The 26,764-nt window shown below is 38.5% G+C and overlaps 1 protein-coding gene across 5 annotated transcripts in view; it reads left to right on the plus strand.

Moving 5' to 3' along the window:
- The window catches only part of ZNF385D (zinc finger protein 385D), a 623,117-nt gene that overhangs the window by 352,029 nt on the left and 244,324 nt on the right, over positions 1–26,764 (plus strand). Inside the window, exon 1 of one of the 5 annotated variants that reach the window (XM_073333498.1) lies at positions 7,486–7,711. The exons of the other annotated variants lie outside the window; for them this stretch is intronic. Within the exon in view, the coding sequence (XP_073189599.1) occupies positions 7,690–7,711 (22 nt within the window). The 5' untranslated portion in view covers positions 7,486–7,689. Of the gene's footprint in view, positions 1–7,485; positions 7,712–26,764 lie in introns of those variants that run through there. 5 annotated transcript variants of the gene reach the window in all.

The following is a 26,764-nucleotide window of genomic DNA, read 5'->3' on the forward strand; positions in this document are numbered from 1 at the left end:
ATAACTTTTGACCCAGTACCATTTCATATATCTATCAAGGACCTGAAAGAAAACATAAAATCATTACAGATAGTTTGAAGATGACACAAACAATGGAGGAGGAGTAAATAATGACGAGGACGGGTCACTGATATGGAGCGATTTGGATCATTTGGTAAGCTGGGTGCAAGTAAACAATATATGTTTCATTATGGCCAAATGTAAATTTATACACCTAGGAACAAAGAATGTAGGCAATACTTCTAGGATGGGGGGACGGGATTCTACCTTGGGAAGTAATGACGCTAAAAATGATATAGGGCTCATAGTGGATGAGTAACTCAACAATGTTGTGGCAAAAAGGTTTAATGTGATTCTTGGGTGTATAAACAGAAGAGTTGTGAGTAGGAGTAGGGAGGTGATTTGACCTCTGGGTACAGCATTGGTGAGTCCACTAGTGGAATATTACTTGCAGTTCTGGTGTCCACATTATAAAAAGGATATTGAACTGGAGATGGTGCAGAAAAGAGATACAAAAATGATTCAAGGGATGAAGAAAATGCCTTATGGTCAGAGACATAGAGTTCAATCTGTTTAGTTTATCCAAAAGGAGATTGAGAGATGACTTAATGACAGTGTATAAGTATCTTCCACAGGGAGAAAATACTGGGTAGAAAAGGCTTTTTTAATCCAGTGGAGTAAAGCATAATAAGAACCAATGATTGAAAGCTGAAGCCAGAGAAATTTAAATTGGAAATCAGTGAAGGTGATTAGCCATTGGAAGTGGTGGATTCTCCATCTCTTGCTATCTCCAAATCAAGACTAGATGCCATTCTGGAAGATACGCTTTAGCCAACACAAATTATTGGGCTCAATACAGGGGTAACTGGTGAAATATAATGGCCTCTGATATATAGGAGGTCAGACTAGATGATCTAATAGTCCCTTCTGGCCTTAAACCTTATGAATCTATGCATAAGGGGGCCCCTACATATCCGAATCCTTTGTCCTCCAGGATGGACCACAACCTGCCTGAACAGGGAACAGTGGTCTGAGAAGCAAGTAAAGGCCCAGTCTGCTGAAACAGAAGTGATGGTGAATTTCTCATTAGTCCAACTAATATTCTTATGTGAATGGCCCCTGTCACTGCCACCTGGAGGAATGGGCAAGGTTATAGTCTAGGAGGAATGGCACTTGGATAGGGCCAGAGGGTTTGTCTAGGGCCATAAATTGCCTTAACCCAGCTCTTGACTGAAATAGTTATGGATCTTCTTAAAAACGTTTGATCTCTAACATGAACCCTGAATAAGACTTATCACTTCCTGCCACGACTTATTGCTTATATGATTATAATATCTCTAACAAATTGTGATCAATAGACATGATCAAAGAAGCTTCTGCATTAGGCATATTTTTCATTCTGATTTATCATCTTAACCCCAATCAAATACCTGAATGGGTCCCTTAGTGGAATAACAAGCAGAGCCAGTGCCTGAAATGTTGAATTGAGTTTTTTTTAAAGGCACTGTAATAAACATCACTATTCATGAAGAAAAATGTGACCTTTCATTTGAAATATATCTATGTCCAGACTGTAAACTAGTATCAGTATAAAATGTAAGCCACTTGGTTTCTACACATAAATGCATATTGGTGCTATTCATAGTTCTTAAACCTCATATTTGGAAAATCCTAGCTACTTACACATAAGGTTTGCTGCAAGTACTGTTATTGAACAGATAAAGTCTGCATGGCTAAGATTTGTAAAGGCTCTCCACATCAAAAGGAGAGTCTTTGTTTATCTCTAGAAAATGCTTTTATAAGAGGTTCTGGATAGCCATTTCCAATAGAGAATGGACCAGTTGATCAGATAGCAGCTAAACTAATGAAAAGCATCATGGAAGTGACAGGAAGATTAATTAAGTTCCTCCAGTTGTATTCATGTGTGGCAGTACAGAGTTCCTTTGGGTACTGTGCAGTTAAATGGTATTCATGGTGACAAATACTGCAGATTTCTAGAAGTGACACTTCTGAGTCAAGGGTAAAAGCACATTTGGTAGTTTTATCCAGTGGAAAAAGATCAGAACAGAGATGAGCTACTATGATAGTTAAACACACACACACACACTCACACAACCCTCCCCTTTAATTTAACCTCAGAGGATTAGTTAGGAATTGCAAAATCTATGTTATTTTGTAGTAAAAATGCCATATGTCTTAAACTATTCCAGATGGCTTCAAAGTAAAAACAAACCAAACTTCTAGCCAATGTATTAAGTGTATTTGACTTCAGGCACACATTTATGCACACTTGGAAACACTTCCAATTACTTTTGGATTCTTGCAAAATTGTGGCTTAATTACTCTTCTTTCTGCACTGTTGTTGTTATGGCATAAATAATAATAAAGTGTCCATTATCTATAATGTTCCCCCATCCCCAATTTGCTTAAATGCTGCTCAGATTACCTTGAAGAGGTTTTTTTTTTTCATTTTTCAAAGGGAAACAAAGAGATTCCGTGTGATTTGGGCTGCTGCTTCCATTTTGTTTTCAGATTCAACACAGTACATTTCTGTTGCTCATGGTTGTCTGTGCACAATAGATGAAATTTATTTTGAGAAAAATTGGAAGCCTCTCAGGTGTATGAGATCTTTTAGCCTTCTATACGAGACACACAAACTGATAATGTTGTGTCACTGGTGTCTTTTGTTGCACGGTATTACATTTCTGCCAACAAAGAGTCCCTGCATGTGCTTCTGCACTCGCCTTAAAAAAAAAAAAAAGTGCGGTAAGTCTATCAGATTGAAATTCCTCAAAGCCAACCAGTAAGAATCTTGATATAAATCTATTATTGGTTGCTTCCTGGGATAATTCGAAACCAGAAGTGAGGTTTCCAGGAATCAGCAGGCACATTAATTTTATTAAATATTAATCAATGTTTGCAGTAGACATGTCTGCAAGTAGTTTTAGTTCCCAACATGGGGCATAGTATAAATTAGTACTAAAATGTGTGTGAAAAGAGTGGGCTCAAAGTTAAAAAACAGGATGGTAGAGCATATACCTTACCAAGGGCTGCATTGTGGCTTTGGTCCTGAGCATAGGGGTGGGCCACCCCAGGAGAAACACGGGGCACAAATTATGTCTTTGGGAAGTACAATTCCCACCCTACTTCTCCCTTATTCTAGGCAGGTTGTAATATGCTGCTGACCCATACCTGCAGAAAATTTTAACACCTCTGTGACAGCTCAGCTCTGCTGGTCTGTGTATCAGAAGGGAAGAACCCAGAGTTTTCTCTACCTGCCCACTAGCTTATTCCTGCATGCCCAGACACCTGGTCCAAGTAGTGCACTCACAGGCATAAGGAAGGTTCTTACTTTATGACCCTGCAAAGCTCTGTTCAGTAGAGTCCTAAATGCTTGTCCTAAAACACCAATCACTGAATGTTAAAATTACCACACCAAATCCTGTTTTCCTTTGCAGCCATGCAATTCTATTTTGGGATCAGAATTTGGCCTGTGTTTATTGGAGCTCTGATGCTTTCTGTGATTTTTTGGGAATTACACATGTGGTGAAAGCATGATTTGGCCCGAAGTATGTGAATTTGGGCTATGGAAGCTTGCCAGAAAGAAAGACCAGCCTCTTCCCTTGCATCTGCTCCATAAGGGAAATTCAAAGTTACTTAAATAAAATATCCAGTTCTCTTATGGCTCTTTTTGATTATAGATTTTCTTTGTTTATACAACATATAATAACTGGAGTGACAGTTTTAACACATTAGAGTATAAAAGTGAAAATAATCACCCAAACTGTGTCTGTACTGAAGATGAGTTTTAAAAGGGACAAGATCCTGTGGTGGTGTAAAACTTAAACAGAGCTACAGTGCTTTATACCAGCTGAGGATCTAGCCCAAGATACATGACAATTTACGATGACACAGGTAGCATTGCACATTATGCAGCTGTTTAGAATGAGGAGGAGATGGCTTCTGTGCCGGCAACTAAGCTCCAAATGCTACTGCGTTGATCTGCCCCTTTAACTATTTGGGCACTGTGTACTCACCAGGTGCAGAGCTTCACTTTCGTTTGTCCCTGTTCGTTGCCAGAAAAATAAAGCTACCACAGCAAATAGCTGTGTTACTATCAGCTTCCCCTACATCTATAACCTTTGCTGTTCGGTCCAAATGTAACAGCTACCTCTACCTTCCTTGGTGTAGAGGGTCCTCCTTCAGCATGCTCAATGTAGTTTTGCTGTGCAAGATGGAGGCTGGATTTGCGACCTCTTGTAACCTAGAGCTCTGCAGAGATGTTTGGGGAGAGGCACGGCTAGGTCAAGAGCAGAGTTGAAGGATTTGCCATTGGATAGGTCCTCTGGTCTTTTTTATTCCCACTAAGGAGAGGTATGTGAGGGCTGCAGAGATTGTCCTTGAGTAAGTCTGCTGATGATCTGTGAGGATTACTTGCCCCTCCTCGAAAAATGTCACCACTTCTTATCTGAAATGCTTGGACTGGACATCAGCAACCACATTTTCTGCTAGAGGTAAAATATATTCCCTTGTACAAAGAGGCAGCAAATGAGTGAGTGAGAATGACTGTATAGCCTGGTAACTAGGGCACTCCCTGTAGGAGGTGGGAGACTGAAGATCAAGTCCCCGGTCTGGTCAATACTTAATTATTTATACATAGTGGAAAAGCTTCAACAGAAGAGGCTGAAAGAAGCCTATGCCAGAATATCCCATACCTCATCAGGGCCCTTGCTTACAAAATAGTAGACTCAAGTTCAAATCCCTGTTCCACAGAGGAGGGGAAATTGAACGTTGGTTGCCCGCATCTCAGGTGGGTGCTTTATCCACTGGGTAAAGGTTATAAAGGAGGCTTCCATTACCTCCTTCTCACCTTTTGTGAACCTAGCCCTTTGTTTCTTTTGCTTTTGTATAAAAAAGTGCCTGGAAACACAATGAAATGGAAAAGGAGTACTTGTGGCACCTTAGAGACTAACCAATTTATTTGAGCATAAGCTTTCATTTTGAATCAACCAAAACATTTTGTTTGACCCAAAATAGTTTTTTGTTGACTTTTCAATTTGCCCAATTTTTCTGAAACACTTGTGTTTTGCTTAGGTCAAGCTGAATTTTTTTTCTTGATGTTTTTTTTTTCCAGCTCTGACAGAGGAAAAAATAGTTATTCACCCAAGTTTAGCCATGACCCCTATACACCTCTTTTGCAGGACCTTCTTGTCATGAAATTCATATAATGGCCTTTCCCCTCCTTCAGTCTGCACTCAACTCTTTTGACCTTTGTGGCGGTAGCATGAAACCCAGTCAAGTCTTGTACGGGGTGTAGAGTTCCCTTGCATGTCTAGTATATAGCCACCATCTACAACAGAACTTTGTTTGGCTCCTTTGATACTAGAATAATTGCACCCTAAGTGATGGGACCTCATAAAAACTGAACTTAGTGTGGAGGTTTTAAGGATAAGAAGTGGAGATTTAAGTGAATTATACCATTAATGATCTGGATGATGGGATTACTTGCACCCTCAGCAAGTTCTTGGATGACACTACGCTGGAGGGAGAGGTAGATACACTGAAGGGTAGGGATAGCGTCCCGTGACATAGACAAATTGGAGGACTGGGCCAAAAGAAATCTGATGTGGTTCAACAAGGACAAGTGCAGAGTCCTGCACTTAGGACAGAAGAATCCCATGCATTGCTACAGGCTGGGGACCAACTGGTTAAGCGGCAGTTCTGCAGAAAAGGACCTGGGGTTTACAGTGGACAAGAAGCTAGATAAGAGTCAACAGTGTGTCCTTGTTGCCAAGAACACTAACAGCATCTTGGGCTGCATTAGTAGGAGCATTGCCAGCAGATCGAGGGAAGTGATTATTTCCCTCTATTTGGCACTGGTGAGGCCACATATAGAGTATTTTGTCCAGTTTTGGTCCCCGTACTACAGAAAAGATGTGGGCAAATTAGAAAGAGTCCAGCAGAGGGCAGCAGAAATGATTAGGGGGCTGGGTACATGATTTATGAGGAGAGGCTGAGGGAACTGGGCTTATTTAGTCTGCAGAAGAGAAGAGTGAGGGGGCATTTGATAGGAGCTTTCAACTATCTCAAGGGGAGTTCCAAAGAGGATGGAACTAGACTGTTCTCAGTGGTGGTAGATGACAGAAGAAGGAGCAATGGTCTCAGGTTGCAGTGGAGGAGGTCTAGGTTGGATATTAGGAAACACTATTTCATTAGGAGGGTGTTGAAGCTCTGGGATGGGTTACCCAGGGAAGTAGTGGAATCTCCATCCTTAAAGCTTTTTAAGGCCTGGATTGACAAAGCCCTGGCTGGGATGATTTAGTTGGGGTTGGTCCTGGTTTGAGCAGGGGATTGACCTCCTGAGGTCTCTTCTAACCCTAATCATCTATGATTCTATGATATCTGTCATCCTCTTTCCTGTGGAATGAAAGCATTTATCCCATTTGATCCCACTATAATGAGATAAACACTTCAGTGTACTTTCCTTTGTTATTTTTAGTTTATTTTTATTTATTTATCTTAAGTGTACTACTAGTGAAAGATGCCATATTGGCAATACACAAAACTAATATCCTTTACTGATCCACAGAACAGACTTGGTACATACAGAGGTACGGACAGTGCAGCCTTCCCAGTGCTGCTAATATGCATCCAATCTAATCTGAGGCATGACCTCTACGGCAACGGGGTATTTCATTATCTATGTCTTCTGTCTTTTTTCTGGAGACTGCCAACAAAGATGCCAGTTGTCCTAGCAGCTATGATCATGTGGGGATCTATCTATTAGGACCTGGCTTGGGATCACCACATTTGTCACAGAAACAACAAACTAGCTATGAGCTGCTAATGACTTACCAACTTGGACAGGATCTTGAGAGCTAGAGGTGAAAGGTTCTTAACCTCATTATAAATCTTTTCTGCCATCAAGTTTGTCTCTCACGTTGTTATTTATGGGCAGAAATCATAGTTTTAACTCATTTGAGCACAACTGTATTTCTATTTACGATTTCTGGGTTTTTAAAAATGCATTTAGAGGGAAACTAAGCTTCATACAAGACTTGGATGGAAACATCTATTTAACCTCATCCTGCAAAGTGCCAGCCATCTTCATATCCCATTGAGGTCCATGGAAATTGAGGGCATTCAGCACCCTTCTGGATTGTGCTCTCAGTGAGGAAAATATGTTAACGATATATGTGCTGTCTTTCCCGGCCTATTATATAATAGACCATATTATGTCACTGAGTGCATTTATTACACACACACACACACACACACACCCGCCAAAAAGTATAATATTTTAAGACTTTTTTTTTTGAAAGCTCAGATTAGTTGAACCAAGATATTAGAACACCCCAATGGGAGCTAGTTAAAAAAAAAAAATCTGTTTGTAGTACTCTTAGTACTGATGTCACAGGCACAGCAAGGACATGACAAGGAGGAGTCAGATTACAGTAAGAATGGGCAGTGCAGCATGCAGCCAGAGTAAACGCTAAATCAGACCGGGATTGTATCAGGGATAAGACTGCCTGCAAAGCACTCCTCCTGAGGAGGCACACTACTCACTCACTGTTCCTATGCTGGGAAATTTCCACGCAATGTAGAATGAAAGGAGCTCTGTTTTACATGTCAGCCCTGTGCAGGAGCTAATGCTGAATACACAGTGGTGGGATTCTGACTGCATGATTAATGAGAAACATCATGTATTTTGGTAAGTGTTAACTATGATGATGTAATTCTGCTTCTGCTCACATCTTATCCATAGGAGTAATTATTTAAAATTTTAGATGCAAGAACATTTCATGCTGGCACGCACCTAAAACTGACAACTAGAAAACCACATTGGTTGTGCAGTTTAAAAAGGAACCTATTGTCTTAGAAAGGATTCTGTTTGAATGGGTTATGGCTTAGTGTTAGCTGCTGAAAAAAATGAACTCACCCTACAGTTTGTCTTAAATGAACTTGTGTTTCCTCTGCTCAGGGGGGATGAAGAATTGTTGTGAAGCAAGGGAAGTTACAGACAAACTTAATGAAATATATAAGCTATTATTGCATGGTTTATGATTTGAAGTCTCAGTAAGTATTAGGTTTTCATTCAGCATTTAGGTCTAAGAATTCTAAGACTGAAAGGAGAAACAAAGCTTTATTTGCAATGGTATGTTTAATTTGCAATGGTATGTTTACCGAGTACTCTGCACTTTGCAGATCACAGCCATGGGGCTGGCTGCTCACATACCATGAAATACATGTTATTTTAAGCCTTTAGAGGTCTCAGAGCTGTTAAATATTTGTGCAGAGTTTAGTTTCGTAGCTTCATGGAAATCTTCCTTAGGTTTGCAGCTGAACTGGCTGCATACCCTAAAAACATGCTGGATCTTGGATATGTGTTACTAATGTAGTGCTGCAATACAGTGCAGGGATGTACAATCACACTGTAATACTGCAACTTACTGATGGAAAAATATTTTTTTAAATGTGATGAAAGGGAGGAAAATCCTGTTCTTTTATATTTGAAGTCTTATGCAACATTGGTATTAATGTATTGCTGCACAATATCTATTAATGAACAGAACTGGAGGATTTCTGGGACATTCAGCAGCTTTCTCTATTTCCTTAAATATTAAATCAACAGTTCACATTAAGCTTAAAGAAGTGTTTCTTTGATATTATGATTGACTGTGAGTGCTATACTGTACACAGTAGTGTGTTTTTAGTGTAGCCATTATTTCCTAATTTTCTTTACCCTCCTTAAAAATATACGGGGAAGGGCCCCCAACTTATTTACTAAAGCTGAAATCCATCAGTTGCCTTGAAGGCAACTGTGATTTTGCTGTAAGTTGTCATATTAGAAAAGATATTTTAAATTACTGGCAGAAATAGCCACCTTCAAAGATTAATTTTCTCTAATATGTCCTCAGAAGAGTGAGAAGAGATCACTCCTGTACATTGGCTGAACTATTGTTTATGCCATAAACATTTTAGGTTTGAGTGAATTGGATAATTTTATGATTAAAAACAACTTGGCATTAGGATTTGCTTTATTTTTTTATTTGGCTTGTTTTTATATCACTGCAAGTGTTCGATGTTTTCTTTGCAGTAAGCTTTGCAACGATTGCCTGCTTAGTTGTGGTAAGACTTTCTGGTTGACTATAGTTGTAAGGGTTAGAAGTATTGGGTAGAGGTCTGCTGTACTATCTTAAATTAAACTGTATCTGCTGTTTTAATGACATTTTCATATCTGTGTAACATGGGTCAGTCATTGTTTACCAGTGTTTTGCCATTCCAAACTGGGTGTACTGCTTAGTGATTCACATGGTAATTTGTTTAATTGTGTAATTCAAGTTTTTAATGGGGAAAACTGAAATGTGACCTGCTTCATTCTGAGGGTTCAACTAAAGTTTCTATTATGCAAGTTTTCAGTATGCTTTGTTTGGCCTGAAACTTCAAGTAGCATTAGTATAAAATTGGCTTCCTATTTTCCTTCTTTTGGGTAACAACCCATGCTCTAGGCGGGAATGACACATTCGTCTGCAGCTATGCTAGGCAGTCTCTTACTCCAACTGTCAGAAACCTAAAAGTTCATAATCTCACCTGCCCTAGTAGAATATTTTACTGGTACTAAGCAGTACTGCACAAAGCCAAGTGAAGGCAGAGCAGTGTGCATCACACATCACTATGACCTAACATTGAACCTTGTGCTCTATCCACCATTTATACAAAATATACATTTTAAAATTTATGCATAATTTACTGTAGTATTTCTTAAATTTTGCTTCCAACTTTTTTTTTTAATCTTTCTTGCTGCTGTTTCTTTTTGAATGTCTATTAGTGTGATGTTAATCTACTTTCAGACTAAAATAGGGGGAAAAACCCTCCCCGGATTGCAGGTGTGTATGTACATGTTTTACTTGCTTCATTAGGCCTAATTGGTACTGAAGTAAGGTAGCATAATGGTAGAGCATGCCCTATGCTGGGTGCCAAGTAAATATTAAAATAATTACCATGAAAAAAATGTAAATCCTTTTCCTCTGGAAATATGATTTTTACATAGTAAATATCCAATGATTGAAATAAGCCTATATGAAGCACTCTCTCTAAAGTTCTCTTCAGTCAAAGCCAGGTTACTGAATGCAGAAGAAGTCAATAACTGTGCACTTTGCTATATTTAAACATGCAACACCCAAGAAAATTTTGTGTAGATATTGTGTATATAGAACCACTATATAATGTGAAACTTAGCTTTCAAATGATCGAACTAATGGACGCTCTTAATGACATAAGCTTCACTCTTTCCTTCTATTAGAATTTAAATACAGTGATTTCAGGAACTGTTAATTTTCACTCACTGTGCTGTGATGTAGAGTTTGCTGTTGAGTCCCTGTGGATACTTTGGTTACCTATTCTACTAACTGTGCATTCAATATTTTGAGGTGAATATGAGTTGTGGAATTAAAATAAAAAAAACCTGGCAGTGTATTTGGAGTTTGTGGAAACCAAATGAAAAGAGTAAATACTCGTGAAGTATTTTGTAACTAAATATTTTACACTGTTTAAAAAAAAAAACTTTTGCCAAAGATGATTATCCTACTAATAATTTAGCAACCGATAAGTCTCTGCTGTGAACCTTCTCCACAGATTAGAGAAGAGAGACTGTGGGTGGTTGTCAGTGTCACAGAGCTGATGTTTCAAAGTGGTAACAGGGGATCTGCTCCAGTTCTGTGCCGTAATTTCTGGTAAAGGCAGAAGCATTGTTATGACTGACAGATTATTTGATCCTGTATGCCAGGTCTGTTTTAAGAAAAGGTCCAGTTTGGGATTGCTACCACAGTTCAGCTCCCTCTTTTAGCACCATGCATTTATATCACCCCAGCATGATGATATGGGCCAGTGAGTAGAGCCTGCTTATTTTTCAGCACCATTGTAACGGTCACTGTTGCTGCTGCTTGGGTCAAAATATATATTTGGGGCAAGGCTGTTGGGTCTAGATGATGTGATATGAAGTTCATTCTTTGCAGGCAGGAGATGAAGCCGGCTGGAGGGCATTTTAAGAGAGTTCTACGTGGTTGTGAGCTAGCAGCACATTACATGATTGTCAACCAGGGGATACGCTGCAGTGGTATTGCAGTTCAGGGACCGTGAACACTGTTTCTGAGAATCCAGTAAACCTGCAAAGGAACGGAGGGAAAGATTTTTTTTTAAACGGATTAGCACAAACTTTAATTAAAAATGAAAAAAGTGGAACATTTTGCAGTGATGTGTGCCTGATTGAGGGTGGAGGTAATATTCTGTAAGGGTAAAATTAATAAATAAAAAGAACAAATAGAAAAAATCCCTAATTCTAGGCAACCTGAAATTCAATCACATATCTGTTTGCACATTGGCTGTTTCCAGGTCCAGTTTTATTTTCCAGCGAACATAGTAGTATTTTGTCTGCATTGACGGTACAACTCTGAGTATCACTTTTTACTCCTGGAACAATTTCTTGAAAGAGAAATTCATATTGGATGAGTCATGAAGGAAAAAATGCTCCCTAAATCTCTCAGGCTCTTTAAAGAAAATACATATTGTAAAAAATGAAATAAATCTTTCACAGCAGTTTTAGTGAAAACATTTTAACAGTTGCCAATTTGTTTTTAGAAGGTTGTGATGTATATGCTAGATTACATATAGCAGAGTCCTCCCTCACTAGTTCTGTTTATCTTTATGTAAGGAAGGATGAATCAGTGAGCATCTTTAAGATCACACTTCTAAAAAATGTTGTGAAAAACCATTGATACTGGGTTATGCACTGCACTGTAGTTTATTACCAGCCATATCCAATAAAAAGTGTAGTTAATATATAAAGAATGGTGAACATGACAGAAGAATGTAGTTAAGAGCGGAAGTATTGTCTCCTGAAATCTAAAGAAGCCTTATATTTATACTGAGAACTTTACAGTGTATATGTCTTTACAGTGTACTTGTTTTCTGGAAAGTGAAGTTAATATCTTGAAACTTGAAGAATTAATTAACACACAAATACATAAAATAATAATAATTATAAATCCTGCTAGATACTTCCTAGTGCTGTGGTGTGTTGAATGCCTCCATTCAAATACCATGAAAGCTGGTTGTTAAAAGTTTCTTTAACTGGCTGCAGTATACTTATGGAAATGTGATGTGTGTGCTATTTGAGAGATAAGTTCCAAATTCATGAGAAATTGTGGCTCCCAAGGTTATCCCTTTGTGGGTGGCATAATTGTTCCAAGAACAAATGCAAAATTTAAATGAGTGCTTTCTTGCTTCATAAGAGAACATTTGGTCACAGCTGCTTTTGACTGCACCTCCCTTAACAGCAAATGTGTTTGTGTATATTTGCTTTAACTGTGATGAATGGAGTTTTCCTTGTTTTGGGCCCAATCATATCCTGCTCAGGAGAATCTTTCACCGCTGTTACACAATGCAGGGTCAGACCCATAGCACCCAGCTACCATCACTCACTTTTCTTAGTCCTAGCTCCTAGGAATGTAGGATTCCTAATTTTTTTCTTCCAAATGATATTTAATACAAATTCTTTATCATATAACACTTTAAAATAGTAATGTAGCATTTGATTCCAGAATTCTAGTTGGAGTCATATGGTTTCTACTTCTATATATCTGTGTTCAAATAAAAAAATATATGAAATTTTTATGATATGTCGTTGCCTGTTCGCAATTATAGAAATTCTTGCAGTTGCAAAAATGTTATCAGGTTACAAGAATCCCTTTCAAAGCCTCTGGCTCTCATTATGGCAGAGAGAACAGTGATAAAAAGGCAGAAATGTATTTGGACTTTGATCTTGAGAAAGGGAATGTTTCAGTTTGGTATTAGACCATGAAAAGTTCTTAAAATACAGCAAAGGTCATACAATCTTTATTTTTTAAAAAGGGGTTATTACATATCATTTACTGCAAAGATTAGTTTTGCAACTGAATTTCACAGTTGGTTGGTAGCATTAAGAGAAAATGCAGCATAAGAGATTGGCTAAAAATATCAAAACCTAAAGTGCTTGAGATCCTAGTTGAGTCAAATTGCTAGGGTTGAAAATGGGAAGAAGCTTTGCTCTCTTGCAGCATTAAGTCATTATATAGCAGAGCCACAAACCGTAAGTCAGCCAGTAGTGAACTTAAACACTGGGTTTGCTGAGATTTGATCGGATATTTGTACAAAATCTATACAGAGCTGCAAAATCTAATATATATATAAATATTCTAGCTCCATTTATCACCCACGTTTCTTCATCCCTTTATTGTTCTCTTTCTTATCTCTCATTTTGCTTTATCTAAGGCTACCACGATCATAAACGTGGCAGGGCAAGGGACTAATCAAGAGAGTTTAGACTCAAGTTCTTGTCAGTGTCAAAGGAAAAACAAACAGAATTGCAGCTTGAAATTTGGATTATTAGGGATATTACTGTGTCCTGATAGCATCATGAATACATCTGCCCTGTATCTGCTTTTTTGGTTAGAAGCTATGATGATTAGTAGCTTCTTTCAAAATTATAGAAATTAAGAGTTCTGTCGTAGATGTTTATGGCTTTTAAATAGAGGTGTTTGTTAATTTTTCACTTTCCAGTTTAGTAAGGCCAACAACTGTTTAAAAATCTAAGCATTATTGTTATAACATTCTATTCAATCTATTTATTTTTAAACAACTGGACTGAATGGTCAAATCAGTGGTTTGGAAATTAAGGGAAAACAATTGTCATTGTGGGGTCAGATTCGGATAGTCTTCCTCAAGTTGAGTAACACCACACTCCATGTCTAGGCATATTGATTTCAAAGTCTAGAATCAGAATCTAGGGGTCTTCAATACAGCTGGAAAAGCTCCTTGGTATTTTACATCTTATGGTACCTTGATCTTGGAGGCAGAGTTATAAGAGACACAATAATGAGATCACCTTGCAGTGTCTCCTTACTCTGTGTATGACCAGTTGATATTTTAGTGGGATGCATTGGAATCCAGAGGCTTTGGCTTATATTGAGAATTTGTATTTCATAGAGAGAATGTATTCTACTTATAATAAAAGGAAATTGGAAAACATATCATTCTTGTTTTCCTTCATAACACAATGTAGATCACAAAGGGATAGTTTGGGAGGAGAAGTCTATCCCTGTTTTATAAAAATGTGCTTTACCAAGATTTGAACAAACAAAGCAATGGTTTGCAAAAAGAAAAGGAGTACTTGTGGCACCTTAGAGACTAACCAATTTATTTGAGCATAAGCTTTCGTGAGCTACAGCTCACTTCATCGGATGCTTACGCTCAAATAAATTGGTTAGTCTCTAAGGTGCCACAAGTACTCCTTTTCTTTTTGCAAATACAGACTAACACGGCTGTTACTCTGAAAAAAGCAATGGTTGAGTTTAATTTAATGTTTGATTTCTACTCCATCAGTGTTTGCATTTTTTTCCTCCTGTCCTCAAAACTACAGAAGCAGATTCCAGATTGTTCAAATATTACAAGCCATGGAATTATTGTTCAGTTTCTTTTGTTCTTGTTGACCTTGTTTACTCACAGTTTGTTTACTGTGCAGTGCAGTAACTTATGAGGACAGAAGGAAATAATGGCTGTTTTTTCCAATACTGTTACCCATCATTGTGTTAGGGATCAATATTTAAAAAAGCAGAACCGTGACAAGATCTGCAGTTGTAAATGCACAAGGCAGAAGAAAAATAAAAGACTAGCCTTGGCACCACAGCTCAGATCAGTGCTCTTCTTCCTAAGCCAAGATATTTTTCACTAAAGACTGTATTGTCTGTATAGTCCAATGTTTAGCAAATGAGTTTTTGTTTGCCAGTATTTACCTGTGAAAGTCAATACACTCACCTTCTCTCAGGACCAGCCACTTATCAGAAGCATTTAGTCTGTCCGATATGTGACTATCATATAGCAAGCACAGTGCACCTTTGTTTTCGTATTATTAGTGATAAGTGGTGCTGCTAGAAGCAGCCAGTTCTTCAACATATGGTTTCAGAGTAACAGCCGTGTGAGTCTGTATTCGCAAAAAGAAAAGGAGTACTTGTGGCACCTTAGAGACTAACCAATTTATTTGAGCATAAGCTTTCGTGAGCTACAGCTCACTTCATCGGATTCATACTGTGGAAAGAACAGAAGATCTTTTTATACACACAAACCATGAAAAAATGGGTGTTTACCACTACAAAAGGTTTTCTCTCCCCCCCACCCCACTCTCCTGCTGGTAATAGCTTATCTAAAGTGATCACTCTCCTTACAATGTGTATGATAATCAAGGTGGGCCATTTCCAGCACAAATCCAGGGTTTAACAAGAACGTCTGGGGGGGGGGGGGAAACAAGGGGAAATAGGTTACCTTGCATAATGACTTAGCCAGTCCCAGTCTCTATTCAAGCCTAAGTTAATTGTATCCAATTTGCAAATGAATTCCAATTCAACAGTCTCTCGCTAGAGTCTGGATTTGAAGTTTTTCTGTTGTAATATCGCAACTTTCATGTCTGTAATCTCATGACCCTAGAGATTGAAGTGTTCTCCGACTGGTTTATGAATGTTATAAGTCTTGACATCTGATTTGTGTCCATTTATTCTTTTACGTAGAGACTGTCCAGTTTGACCAATGTACATGGCAGAGGGGCATTGCTGGCACATGATGGCATATATCACATTGGTGGATATGCAGGTGAACGAGCCTCTGATAGTGTGGCTGATGTTATAGATATGTGCCCACATATCTATTCAGGGGACACCATCACAGGGCCTAATAACATCAGCCACACTATTAGAGGCTCGTTCACCTGCACATCCACTAATGTGATATATGCCATCATGTGCCAGCAATGCCCCTCTGCCATGTACATTGGTCAAACTGGATAGTCTCTACGTAAAAGAATAAATGGACACAAATCAGATGTCAAGAATTATAACATGCATAAACCAGTCAGAGAACACTTCAATCTCTCTGGTCATGCAATTACAGACATGAAAGTTGCGATATTATAACAGAAAAACTTCAAATCCAGACTCCAGCGAGAGACTGTTGAATTGAAATTCATTTGCAAATTGGATACAATTAACTTAGGCTTGAAGAGAGACTGGGAGTGGTTAAGTCATTATGCAAGGTAACCTATTTCCCCTTGTTTTTTCCTCCCCCCTCCTCCCCCAGACGTTCTTGTTAAACCCTGGATTTGTGCTGGAAATAAATTGGTTAGTCTCTAAGATGCCACAAGTACTCCTTTTCTTTTTTCAACAGTATGGGTTATGTGAGCTTGTCTGCTGCTGACCAGCATTAAAAACAGCAACAACCCCTCCTCAGTGCAGCATGTGTTGTTTTTGGTAGCCATAGTTTCAGCTATAAGGAATAATACTTCTACTACTACTACGACTAAAAAATAATAAAAAAAACACACCTAAAATTTCTCAGAAATGCACAGCTTACTCTTGCAGTTTACAGGTCCGGTATAGATAAATTCTTCCAACTCAAATAGGCTGTAGAATGGGGAGTGTGTTTGTGTATGTGTGTGCCACAAAGTATTTTCATACTGTTTTCTCTGTCTGTCTGTCTGTCTGAAGGAATGCCAGGCAGGCAAGTATCGGTGCCCTAGGGATATTTTTATGGAATATTTTCAATACCCTGTTACGCATTTAGCACCAAGACATGAAGTAATAATTTAACAAACATTGTTCTACTAATCCTGACCACAAATTCTATAGCTTGCAATACTGAGTATTTAATCTACCATGCCACATGTGGTAGTGTGTCATTTACACTAACCACATAATAATATTTCATTTCTATTGGACCAAATCCTGACAGGCGCTGAGTACCTGCAATTCCTGTTGGCCATTACAATATGGTATACATACTCTCCCTTTCTTTTTCTGAGAGACCCTGAGCTAACTCCTTTTTTTAAATGAGATTTTTAAATCTCTTTTTATTTCAGATGGACTATTGATTTTAATTTATAGTTTTTATAGTGATTTTAACTGTTGTTTTGATCTTGTATGTTTTTAGTCTTGGACTGAATAGTTGTTTTATGCTCGACCACCAACGATATTTTTGTACATTGATGCAACTAGACAGACACCGAGGGGTGACCAGCAGCTACCCAGCACTTGGGATTCCCACTGAATGGGCGCTTTTAGAATCAGCAAGATGCTCAACATCCCTCAGGATTTCTCTCTCAGTGCAGCATGTTGTGGAAGTAAGTCTAGTCAGACCTATAGGAGTGGGATTAGTGTTCTAGAGCTGACTGGTGGAGCTCTGCTAATAACTCTCTCCAGGCACATCACTAGTTTCCAGTAGTGCTGGGGTTCACAATTTATAATTCAGTGGCTGTACAGGGACACATTGTGGTACTTATGTAGCAGATATAAAAAGTACTTTACAATAAAACAAACATAAATTAAAAAGCTGAGAACGCATACAGCAATTAAAGTCACTGTAAAACCCATGAATGCAATCAAAATGCAGTTCCAGAAGGCGACGTGAAATAAGAGAAAAAAAATCTGCCTTAAAGGGGGTTAGAAGTGTCCTGTCCTTCGTAGAGCAAAGCAGAAGGTAAACCCTACTACAGCTCTGGGTCCACAGATGCAAAAGGATAGACTGATAACCCACCTGCCCCTGTAAGACTTGGGTCACCACAAAAAAACTGATTCATTTTTCCATTAATGACTAATTGGGCACATCACTATCGTCAGATGCAACGATCAGCATTTAGAGAAGAAAATTAATTTAAATGGTCTAGCATTACCCTCATGAAGGCAATGTACAGTGACATTGTACATCACTGTTGACACCTAGACAACATAATAGTATTAAAGAGGATAATAGATAAGTCATTAACGTCTTTACATTGTTTATGCTTTCACCACCTACATTTTATTCTAAAATAGAAATTTGAACAAACTGAAGTGAATCGAGTTGGTGAGAGGAAATTATCTTTAACATAGAGCTATCACTGTTAACAGTACAAGCCAATGGGTACCACTAGAACTGGGTGGACTTTTCCCATTAATAGTCCAGAAAATATTTAACTGAGTTTGCTATGACTGTGTTCTTGCGACTTTGTGATTGCTTTCTGTGAATTTCTAGCCAGATAAGTTTACTAACAGGAACATTTCACAAAACCAGCAAATTGTAATGAAATATTGTGTAACATTTGCAGAAAACTAATTTTAATTTTATAATAAAATCAACAAAAATGATTTTTAGATTCGTCCAGGCATGAAACAGAAATTATGCCACATGACCTTGGTGTCCAATCAACAAAGCTTGAATGCTGAGTATCGGATACATTGCAACAAATGGGATTTCAAAAACAAGCGGCAAGTTAAGACTTATTTCGTGTATATTCTGGCATTTCAAATAACTTGAAGAAAAATAACAAACAAAAATAAATCATGTACATCAGATGTTATTAGCCCAGCTCTAGCAAGTTAAAAGTGAGATTAGTATCCCAGTATTCCACAATATGTAGAATAGTAGGTACAGTGATCACTGTTAAAACTTTCCAGGTTGCCTTAAGTAAATACAGTTGCTTCAGTGTGTACAGTAATCTTCAATTAGACCACAATAAGTACCATATTTGGAACTTTAGATAATACTGCAAATACTTACATAGCCTCATCAGTTCATCTCAAACAAAACTGGTTTTTAAGGTTGACCATGGGGTATGTGGTAACAGTTGGCAGATACCTTTCTGTTACAAAAGAAGCTATTAATTCTTGGAGTCCTTTGGTAAAAGGGCAGCTTTCTATGTTGGATTTGATTTCTAATGAAAGAGTCCTTCTCTTCAGCAAAAGGGGAAGTATTGGGAGGAGGAAATAATCATTATTTGTAATGAACTGTAGACTGTGTTGGAAAGAGATGGCCTCAAATCAATTCTGCACACTGTACCTAATCCTGCAGTCCCTGAGCAGGCAAAACTCCCATTGGCTCTAGTTGAATGGGAAATTTGCTTTTGTTGGGAACGATGGATCAGGGCTACTCTAATTAAAGTGATTGTAAAATAATTGGTAACAATTGTTAAACATTGTAGCTTCAGTACAAATGTTTAAAATGTTAATTGAATGCTCTCTAAAGATCCTGAATCGATGACCTAGAGACTGAAGCCACTCATTTCTATAAAGATAAAGTTGGCTATAATAAAAGCTTTTCTCCCTATAGCCTCCTGCCTGAGTACCTTAAGATTTTATTGGGCGGGGGAGGGGTCCATATTTAACTGGAAGACGGTAGTTCAGTTTCCATGCCTGTTAAAGCTTTCAGCCCCTGTGCTGAGATTGCCAATGCATTACAAATAGTGCCAGTGGGGCTGGTTTTTGTCTTTGAGGAAGTGACTTCAGACAGCAAATCATTTTCTCAAAGTCCACAAGCACCTTTGAAATGACAATGTTTCAATGATTATTACTATTCATGATTTTATCTGTTCCAAGCAACCCAAGTCACATTTGACCTAGTGGCAACAATCTGAAAGGCTCCATGTAACTTTTTAAGAATCATTCATTTCCCCACATAAATATATATTTCTGTATCATTGCTTTCCAGTCTCTTAAAATCTGAAAACTAACATTATTGCCCTTTTAAAAATGTTATGCTTATTAAAGAGTGATCTTTTTTCCTTTTGCTGCTTATGAGCAGGGTCCAGTTCAGCTGCCCTTACTCACAAGAGTAGTCCTGATTGAAATCCGTTAATTTCAATGGGAAAACTTACCAGGTTATGACTTCACATGTGTAAGGGGTTGCCAGATTAAGTCACGCTGGCTTTTTCTTACTTGTTTATCAACATTATTGGTGGTATCATTAAATATATCAGTTCACGTCAGAGAACAGACTTGGTTGGTTATCTGGTGCTTCTTTGCTAGCTCACAGACAATAGGTGTAAAGAAAAGCTATTGGTTTATATTTGTAATTTTTTCTTGTAAGCAGAATGGTCTTAACATTTCTATAATAATGTCACCTGTTTAAGATTACACTTGCAAATCATATAAACACTCATTTTCAGGGGTTTGTAACTCAGCCAGAAAATGTTGCACTTGGATGAAACTTGATTTTAGTCTCCAAACCAAAATTTTAACATTTCCAGTTCAGTGTTTGAAGTGTATTAAAAACATCAACAAAAAAGGGCTTTTTAGTGAGAAAATTGTTTTTACTCATAACCAGAAAGTGGCTTTGGCTTTTAAAGGAGTCATATTTGAGAGGATAAGCCAGGTTACAGTGCTTTAAAATTTTGTGGGGAGGAAAAAACCATCATAGTGGAAAGAGTGTATAACAAGAGGTCTAGGCATGTGCAAAATGAACAAAAGGTGAAAAATAAAATAAAAACAAAAAATTCCAGTATGATACATACATACACATACACACACAAAATGTGTGCACAGGTGTGTATATTACCTTGTATTACACGTCGTCACAGGGATAGTTGTCCCTTTAAGGGGGTGGGGCTCAGTTGTATCTTATGCCAGACTCAGCCTGCCTCCCCATGTGAAGAGAACGAATCCCGGGGTCATGGATTAGAAGCTTGTGACTGGGAACCAAGGCAGCTTGAATTAAGGGAGGTATAGGAAGGAGCAGAGAGAGAGATTATCCTTAGCTTCCCAGTAGAGGCCCTGGGCTAGGTGAAAGGATTTGATTTATATGTTGAGTTTAGGGCTGGATTTAGGGGCAGGTGGTGCCAGGCTTGGGGGGTACTGGGCTCAGGGTGCTGTTTTTGTTGGTGGTGACAAAAGGGAAAATAGAATGTGTGAAGTAAAATGTTTCAGGTCTTCCGTATGTGGATTCAGTTTTCACTAACCTCCTAGAATGTTCTGGACCTTTGTAGAATCTCATGGAACCTTCCAGACTTTCTGAGAACTACATTTTCCTTGAACTTCCTAGAATATTGTCAGCCATGCCCGTGTGGATATATAAGGGACGGGACAAACTTATATGACAGAGATAAATCATGCATGTATGCATGCATGCAAATTGTGCATGAAAGTTGTGAAATGGGCTACAAATGCAATACAGAATAAGTTATTCAAAAGTTTAACAAATGGGCAGTTGGTCTAGGGCTGGTTCTGGCTGAATTTATGTTAAACTATTTTAATTTGGAGAAATAAAATTCAACTCTGGAGAGAATGGACTGCAATGCTACTGGTACTGGTGGGAGTGATTTTTGATGCACTTGCTGGTGAGTTGGCCCACCATCTTACATATTGACAGGTTTCAGAGTAGCAGCCGTGTTAGTCTGTATTCGCAAAAAGAAAAGGAGTACTTGTGGCACCTTAGAGACTAACCAATGCTCAAATAAATTGGTTAGTCTCTAAGGTGCCACAAGTACTCCTCATCTTACATATGTTTTCAATACTAGTACCAGAAAATGTGTTCTCATTGACTAGTACGTATACTCACGATGAACAATTATATCTTCTGATAACCTAAGTAAAAAAACCCACACAACATTTACTATTTATGCCAACTGTTAATGTGTGTCTTTCCAACCCAAGTGCAGGTGGATTCTTGCATCACTGCAGAGCAAGGTTCTTCCAGCATGGATTCAGTCAAAGTTTGGGGTCTGTGTCACGTCTGTCTTGGAAATAGAGTTGTTTTTTCCCTCTTTTTCTTTTTATTAACTCTGGTCTTGATCCTGAGTCTCAGTTTATTAGGGGTAATCAATTATGTATTTGTTCTCCCTTCTGTTCCGATTCCTCTCTGTGTTTTTGAAGACAACCTAATTAAAAATGTTGAATAATTTGCTCCTTTTTTAAATGTTCTTTTTAGGTTGCTGCTTTTAGTGTATTTTAATTACATTGATACTATCATACAAAATATTATACGAAGATTTTCTGCCGTGATCAAATATAGAGTCTGATCCTGCTCCCATTGAGGCCAATGGAAAATTAGCCACTGACTTCAATCAGAGCAGAACTGAGCCTATCATGTTGCTGTGCCCCATGCAGCATCATCCATAATGGCATGGCATGTCAGAAACATAAGGAATTCTCCAATATCAAGATTTTGAGTGTGAAATAGTAGTGCAAATGTCATGTGAATCAAGAAAATCTGGAGCCCTCTGCATGTCATTAATCAGATCTCTCCCACGTACAATAACTAAGCATCAGGATGGGGTTGAAAGCCTTGACCCTACTGCTGGATTTTCAAAAGTAACTCACTGAACACTAAAAAGAAAAGGAGTACTTGTGGCACCTTAGAGACTAACCAATTTATTTGAGCATGAGCTTTCATGAGCTACAGCTCACTTCATCGGATGCATACTGTGGAAACTGCAGCAGACTTTATATACACACAGAGATCATGAAACAATACCTCCTCCCACCCCACTGTCCTGCTGGTATGATCTCTGTGTGTATATAATGTCTGCTGCAGTTTCCACAGTATGCATCCGATGAAGTGAGCTGTAGCTCACGAAAGCTCATGCTCAAATAAATTGGTTAGTCTCTAAGGTGCCACAAGTACTCCTTTTCTTTTTGCGAATACAGACTAACCCGGCTGTTACTCTGAAACCTGTCACTGAACACTCTCTCTCTCTCTCTCTCTCTCTCTGTATCTCTGTGTGTGTGTGTGTCTATACACACACACACAGATACAGAGAGGCCTTAATATAAAGGCCTTAATATTAAAGATATATGGCTTTTAAGGAGGGGAATGTTGCCCTGGATTTGAGGGGTGTATATACCCCATCATCCCATCCTACTCCTTATCAGCTGGAATGGCAAGGAGTTTGGAGTGAGAGGAGCCAGTCCTGTAGTATGAGGATGGAAAAAAGAGAATGTGTCCAGAATTAATGTACGTTTGTGGAGGAAGTTGTAGAAATAGTTGATGGAAGGCTCTCGTTAAACAAGGAAAGGGGGAGACATTCCCAGGGCATCAAGTTATCACCACATAGCAGTAAGTCGTACTTCTCAGCAGTAAGCAACTTGTGTACTTCAGTACAGACCATGTGATACTGGAGCATGACTGCTGATGACTGTCATTTCAATTTCTTGCCTGTGAGCTGCAGTCTCCAGCATATAGGGATACCCTGCGGCTGAAGATTTGGCAGTATTGTCTGGACTGGCCTTGGCAACCGTTGGACAAAAATCACCCGCTGTGTCAAACTCCCATGAATAACGGGGTAGTTTACTGATGGAATTTGAGCCTGAACTCTGCTATGCCTTGCTTTTGTTGAATTTTCACCACCGCAGTGTTATTTTGCATGTAGCTTTCAGCTTGTGAATACTTCACAGCTCTGTTAGCACAGCTGATGCTTGGCCTAGGACATGGAGATTTGCTTTGCTTCTGCCATTTTTGGAAATGCATATGCTAATATAGTTAAACACCACAGCCATTTGAATGCTTTCTGTGAACTTAAATAGCACGCTAAGTAAGAATTCTCCTGGAAACAAAATGCTGATTTTTTTTCTACATGCGGTAGCAACAGAATCTGCATAGCAACACTCAACAGCTGTGTGTGCTGTAGGTCTTCTTAAAATGGGTTAAGTATAATTTAGCTGACTGAAGAGTATAATAAATCGTGACACTCCCCATTTATATTCAATCTTTATCTGGGCACGAGTTCTAACAGATTTTGTCCAAGTACACAACGAAATGGAATAGCCGGCAACACACACACACACTCAGTCCCCCTTAAATATTGAATCAAATTCAGCCCTGGTGTAAAATAGCAGCAACTCCATTAAAGGCAGTGTAGTTGCACTGACTTATACCAGGTCTAAATTAAGTCCCGGGAATGTGGAAACACCAGTCTTTGATTCAGACACAGTTTTGACACAAGAGCTATGCAAACTTTGGTTGTTTCAATTTGAAGAGGTTTGGGCAAACCTTGTTTTAAGATTTGGCTTGGGTTGGCCCACACCAGATGAGTTTTTATTATAGTTTCATGTTAAAACAGACCAAAGCATTCACTCAACTATGTTATTCCCTCAAACCATAAATCAGACTATATTTGCTTGCAGCTTCAGATTTGTAAACCTGATTTGAGTTTAGGATTTGGAATGAAACCTTGAAACAGACAAATTATGCTTAGTTTCTGGTGTCTTAAAGGTTTCAGTATGAAATTTCCACATTGTTCAAATTGACACCTCTAGTAAACAGATTCAGTGAATCACAGTAATTGACCTTTAATTTTATGGGTCAAACTAATCAATTTCATTAATAACATCCGTCTACTAGGAATGCAGTTGGCCTCATGTCCCCAAGACCTTCTCTTTGCTGTGAGTGTGCTGTTTTTATACCTTTCCTAGATCCAAGAAACATGTTTTCATCTTTGGAATATTCCTGTTTCTTTTTAAGGATGTCATGTTGGAAATAAAAGATGGAAATCTTAATGTAACTTTAAAAGGACATCAGTGTGTTGAGATTAAGGATTAACCTAATCTCACATTTCAGGTTTCGGCATATGGATTTCCTCAATACATTTTAATCCATTTTTAATACTGTGCAACTTGTTAAAGAAGCCAAAATGTCTGGTACAGTTTTCTTCCTGTATACTACAATGTAGGTCAATTATTTGGGTTTTTGGTTCACACTTTACATTCACTATCTCTTATAAGGATTTAATTTATAGTTAATAGGGCAGTAATTTATGCTATTTAAGAACTGATTGTTATGAAACTTTTTGAAGTGCAATACTCTGAAAACAAAATTGGAGCCACTAACTTCATGCAAAGTTTAGACCCTGGTTCTGCAAACACTTACTTACGGGCTTAATTTTGTTCCTGTGAGTAGTCACTAGAGCTGGACAAATAACTGATTTTTTGGCTTGCTAGAGAGACAAGGCGGGTAAGGTAATACCTTTTATTGGACCAACTTCTGTTGGTGAGCGACAAGCTTTCAAACCACACTAAACTCTTATTCAGGTCTGGGAAAGAGTTGGTCCAATAAAAGATATTACCTCACCCACCTTATCTCACTAGTATCCTGGGAGTGACAAATACTGCATATTTGGCTTGCTGGCAATTCTAGGGGAAAATATTGGTTCGATTCAAAGTGAAGTATTTTTTAATTTTTTGGTGAATCAAATAAGTTGACAAAACTTCATTTTGTTTCTGGTTATTTTAAAGCTGCTTTAAAAAAAAGGCAAAGGAAATGAAGGGCTAGAGTCACAAAACCAGCAGGAGGAGGCGCCCACCCACATTCTGTTATACTCAACAGCCCAGTGGGTAGTGCACTTACCCGGGCTGTAGGAAACCCAGGTTTGAATCCTCACTGTAGAGGAGGTTCTTGTACCCAGATCATTGCCTCTCCAGGTGAGTGCTCTAACCACCAGGCTACTGGCAAGTCAGGGACAGGTTTCTCTCAATCTCTTCTGTTAAAGTTGTTCCACTTTGTGTAAATAAATACTCATTAGGTGTGAAAGAGAGAGAATGAGTTTATAGCCTGGTGGTTAAGGCACCAACCTGGGTTCAAGTCTCTGCTCCAGAGTGGAAGTCCAGCCTGGGTCTCCCACATCTCAGGTGAGTGCCCCGCCTACGCAGTGTGAGGAGAGTGGTGGTAGCACCTCTTCCTTCTGTTGCTTTGTGAGTGGGGAGGCCTGAGCTCCAACATTCAGATCAGGATTCTGATCTGACCTTCTTCAAAGTTCAGGGGCGTTAAGATTGGGGGAGGGAGAGGATTCTACAGGTTCATCACTAATGAAAACACAAATTGATTATTTAATGTACAAAATGCACATGTGTCTATTGCTTAGTTTAAGTGATACTTTTAGTTTGAAGAAGAGTAAGAGGAGATATGATAGCAGTATGTAAAATAAAGGATGATATTAAAGGCCAAGTGGTGGCTCCTATTTATTCATTCCTACTACACAAGAAGAAATAATAACAGAAATTAAAAGGTAACCTGTTTTAAATGGATAATAGGAAATACTTGTTTATGCAACATTTAACAACATCTGCAGTTAGACTAGCTAGTGTATAAACATTATAAAGATTAACAATTCTCATGTTTCAGGGCATAAACTGGTATCAGTAAGGGTCAGGTACAAATTCTCCTTTCTCCTCCATCATGGTACTCCACAGTATTGCACTATAAGGAGAATTAGGAGGCTTTTCCCCTTCTAATAAGCATCTGGCATTGGCCTATGTCAGATAACAATGCTAGCCAAGATGGACCTGTGTTGGCAGTTCTGTTATAATACCTATTTAGGTCCTGAAGCAGAGAGTGATTTAATAAAATACATGGTTGAAATATTTCAACCAAAACTCTTGCTTTGAGCTGTGGGACAATTGTCAAGGACCAGTAAGTGAGTTTTTGATGGTTTTACTGTGTTACACCCCAGGGTCTATATTTCCAGCACTTTGGCAGGGATACCCACAAGGTTATTTAATATTCACTTTTGGAAATGTTCGTGTCTCTGGATTGGTTCAGACCTATTTCTAGATATGTTGTTTTTAGTCAATTCAGAAGTTCTGTATTTTAGTCCGTGCACAACAGTTGAAAGAAAAGTGTGTTATGATCCTTGCTGTATTTCTTGTAACACTCACAATTTAGACCTTTTAAAATTATTTTAGAGAATCAATAAATGCTCTTAATTTTGCATATAATACCACGAGAATTGTTTGATTAAGGAGCAAGATTCTTAGAAATCTTCCATCTCATGCCCACAATCAGCTCTTGAATTAGAGTTAGACTGTAACATTATAATGTGCTCTGAATAAGGGGGAGTGCATAACTCTGCTGGCTCAGGAGCAGCTCAACAAGGGAATTGTAACACTCAATCATAATTCCCTCCATGGTAACCATCTTGCTCAAGGGGGGGAAGAAAGCATCT

The sequence above is a fragment of the Lepidochelys kempii genome, chromosome 2, assembly GCF_965140265.1.
Source record: "Lepidochelys kempii isolate rLepKem1 chromosome 2, rLepKem1.hap2, whole genome shotgun sequence".
Classification (NCBI taxonomy): domain Eukaryota; kingdom Metazoa; phylum Chordata; order Testudines; family Cheloniidae; genus Lepidochelys; species Lepidochelys kempii.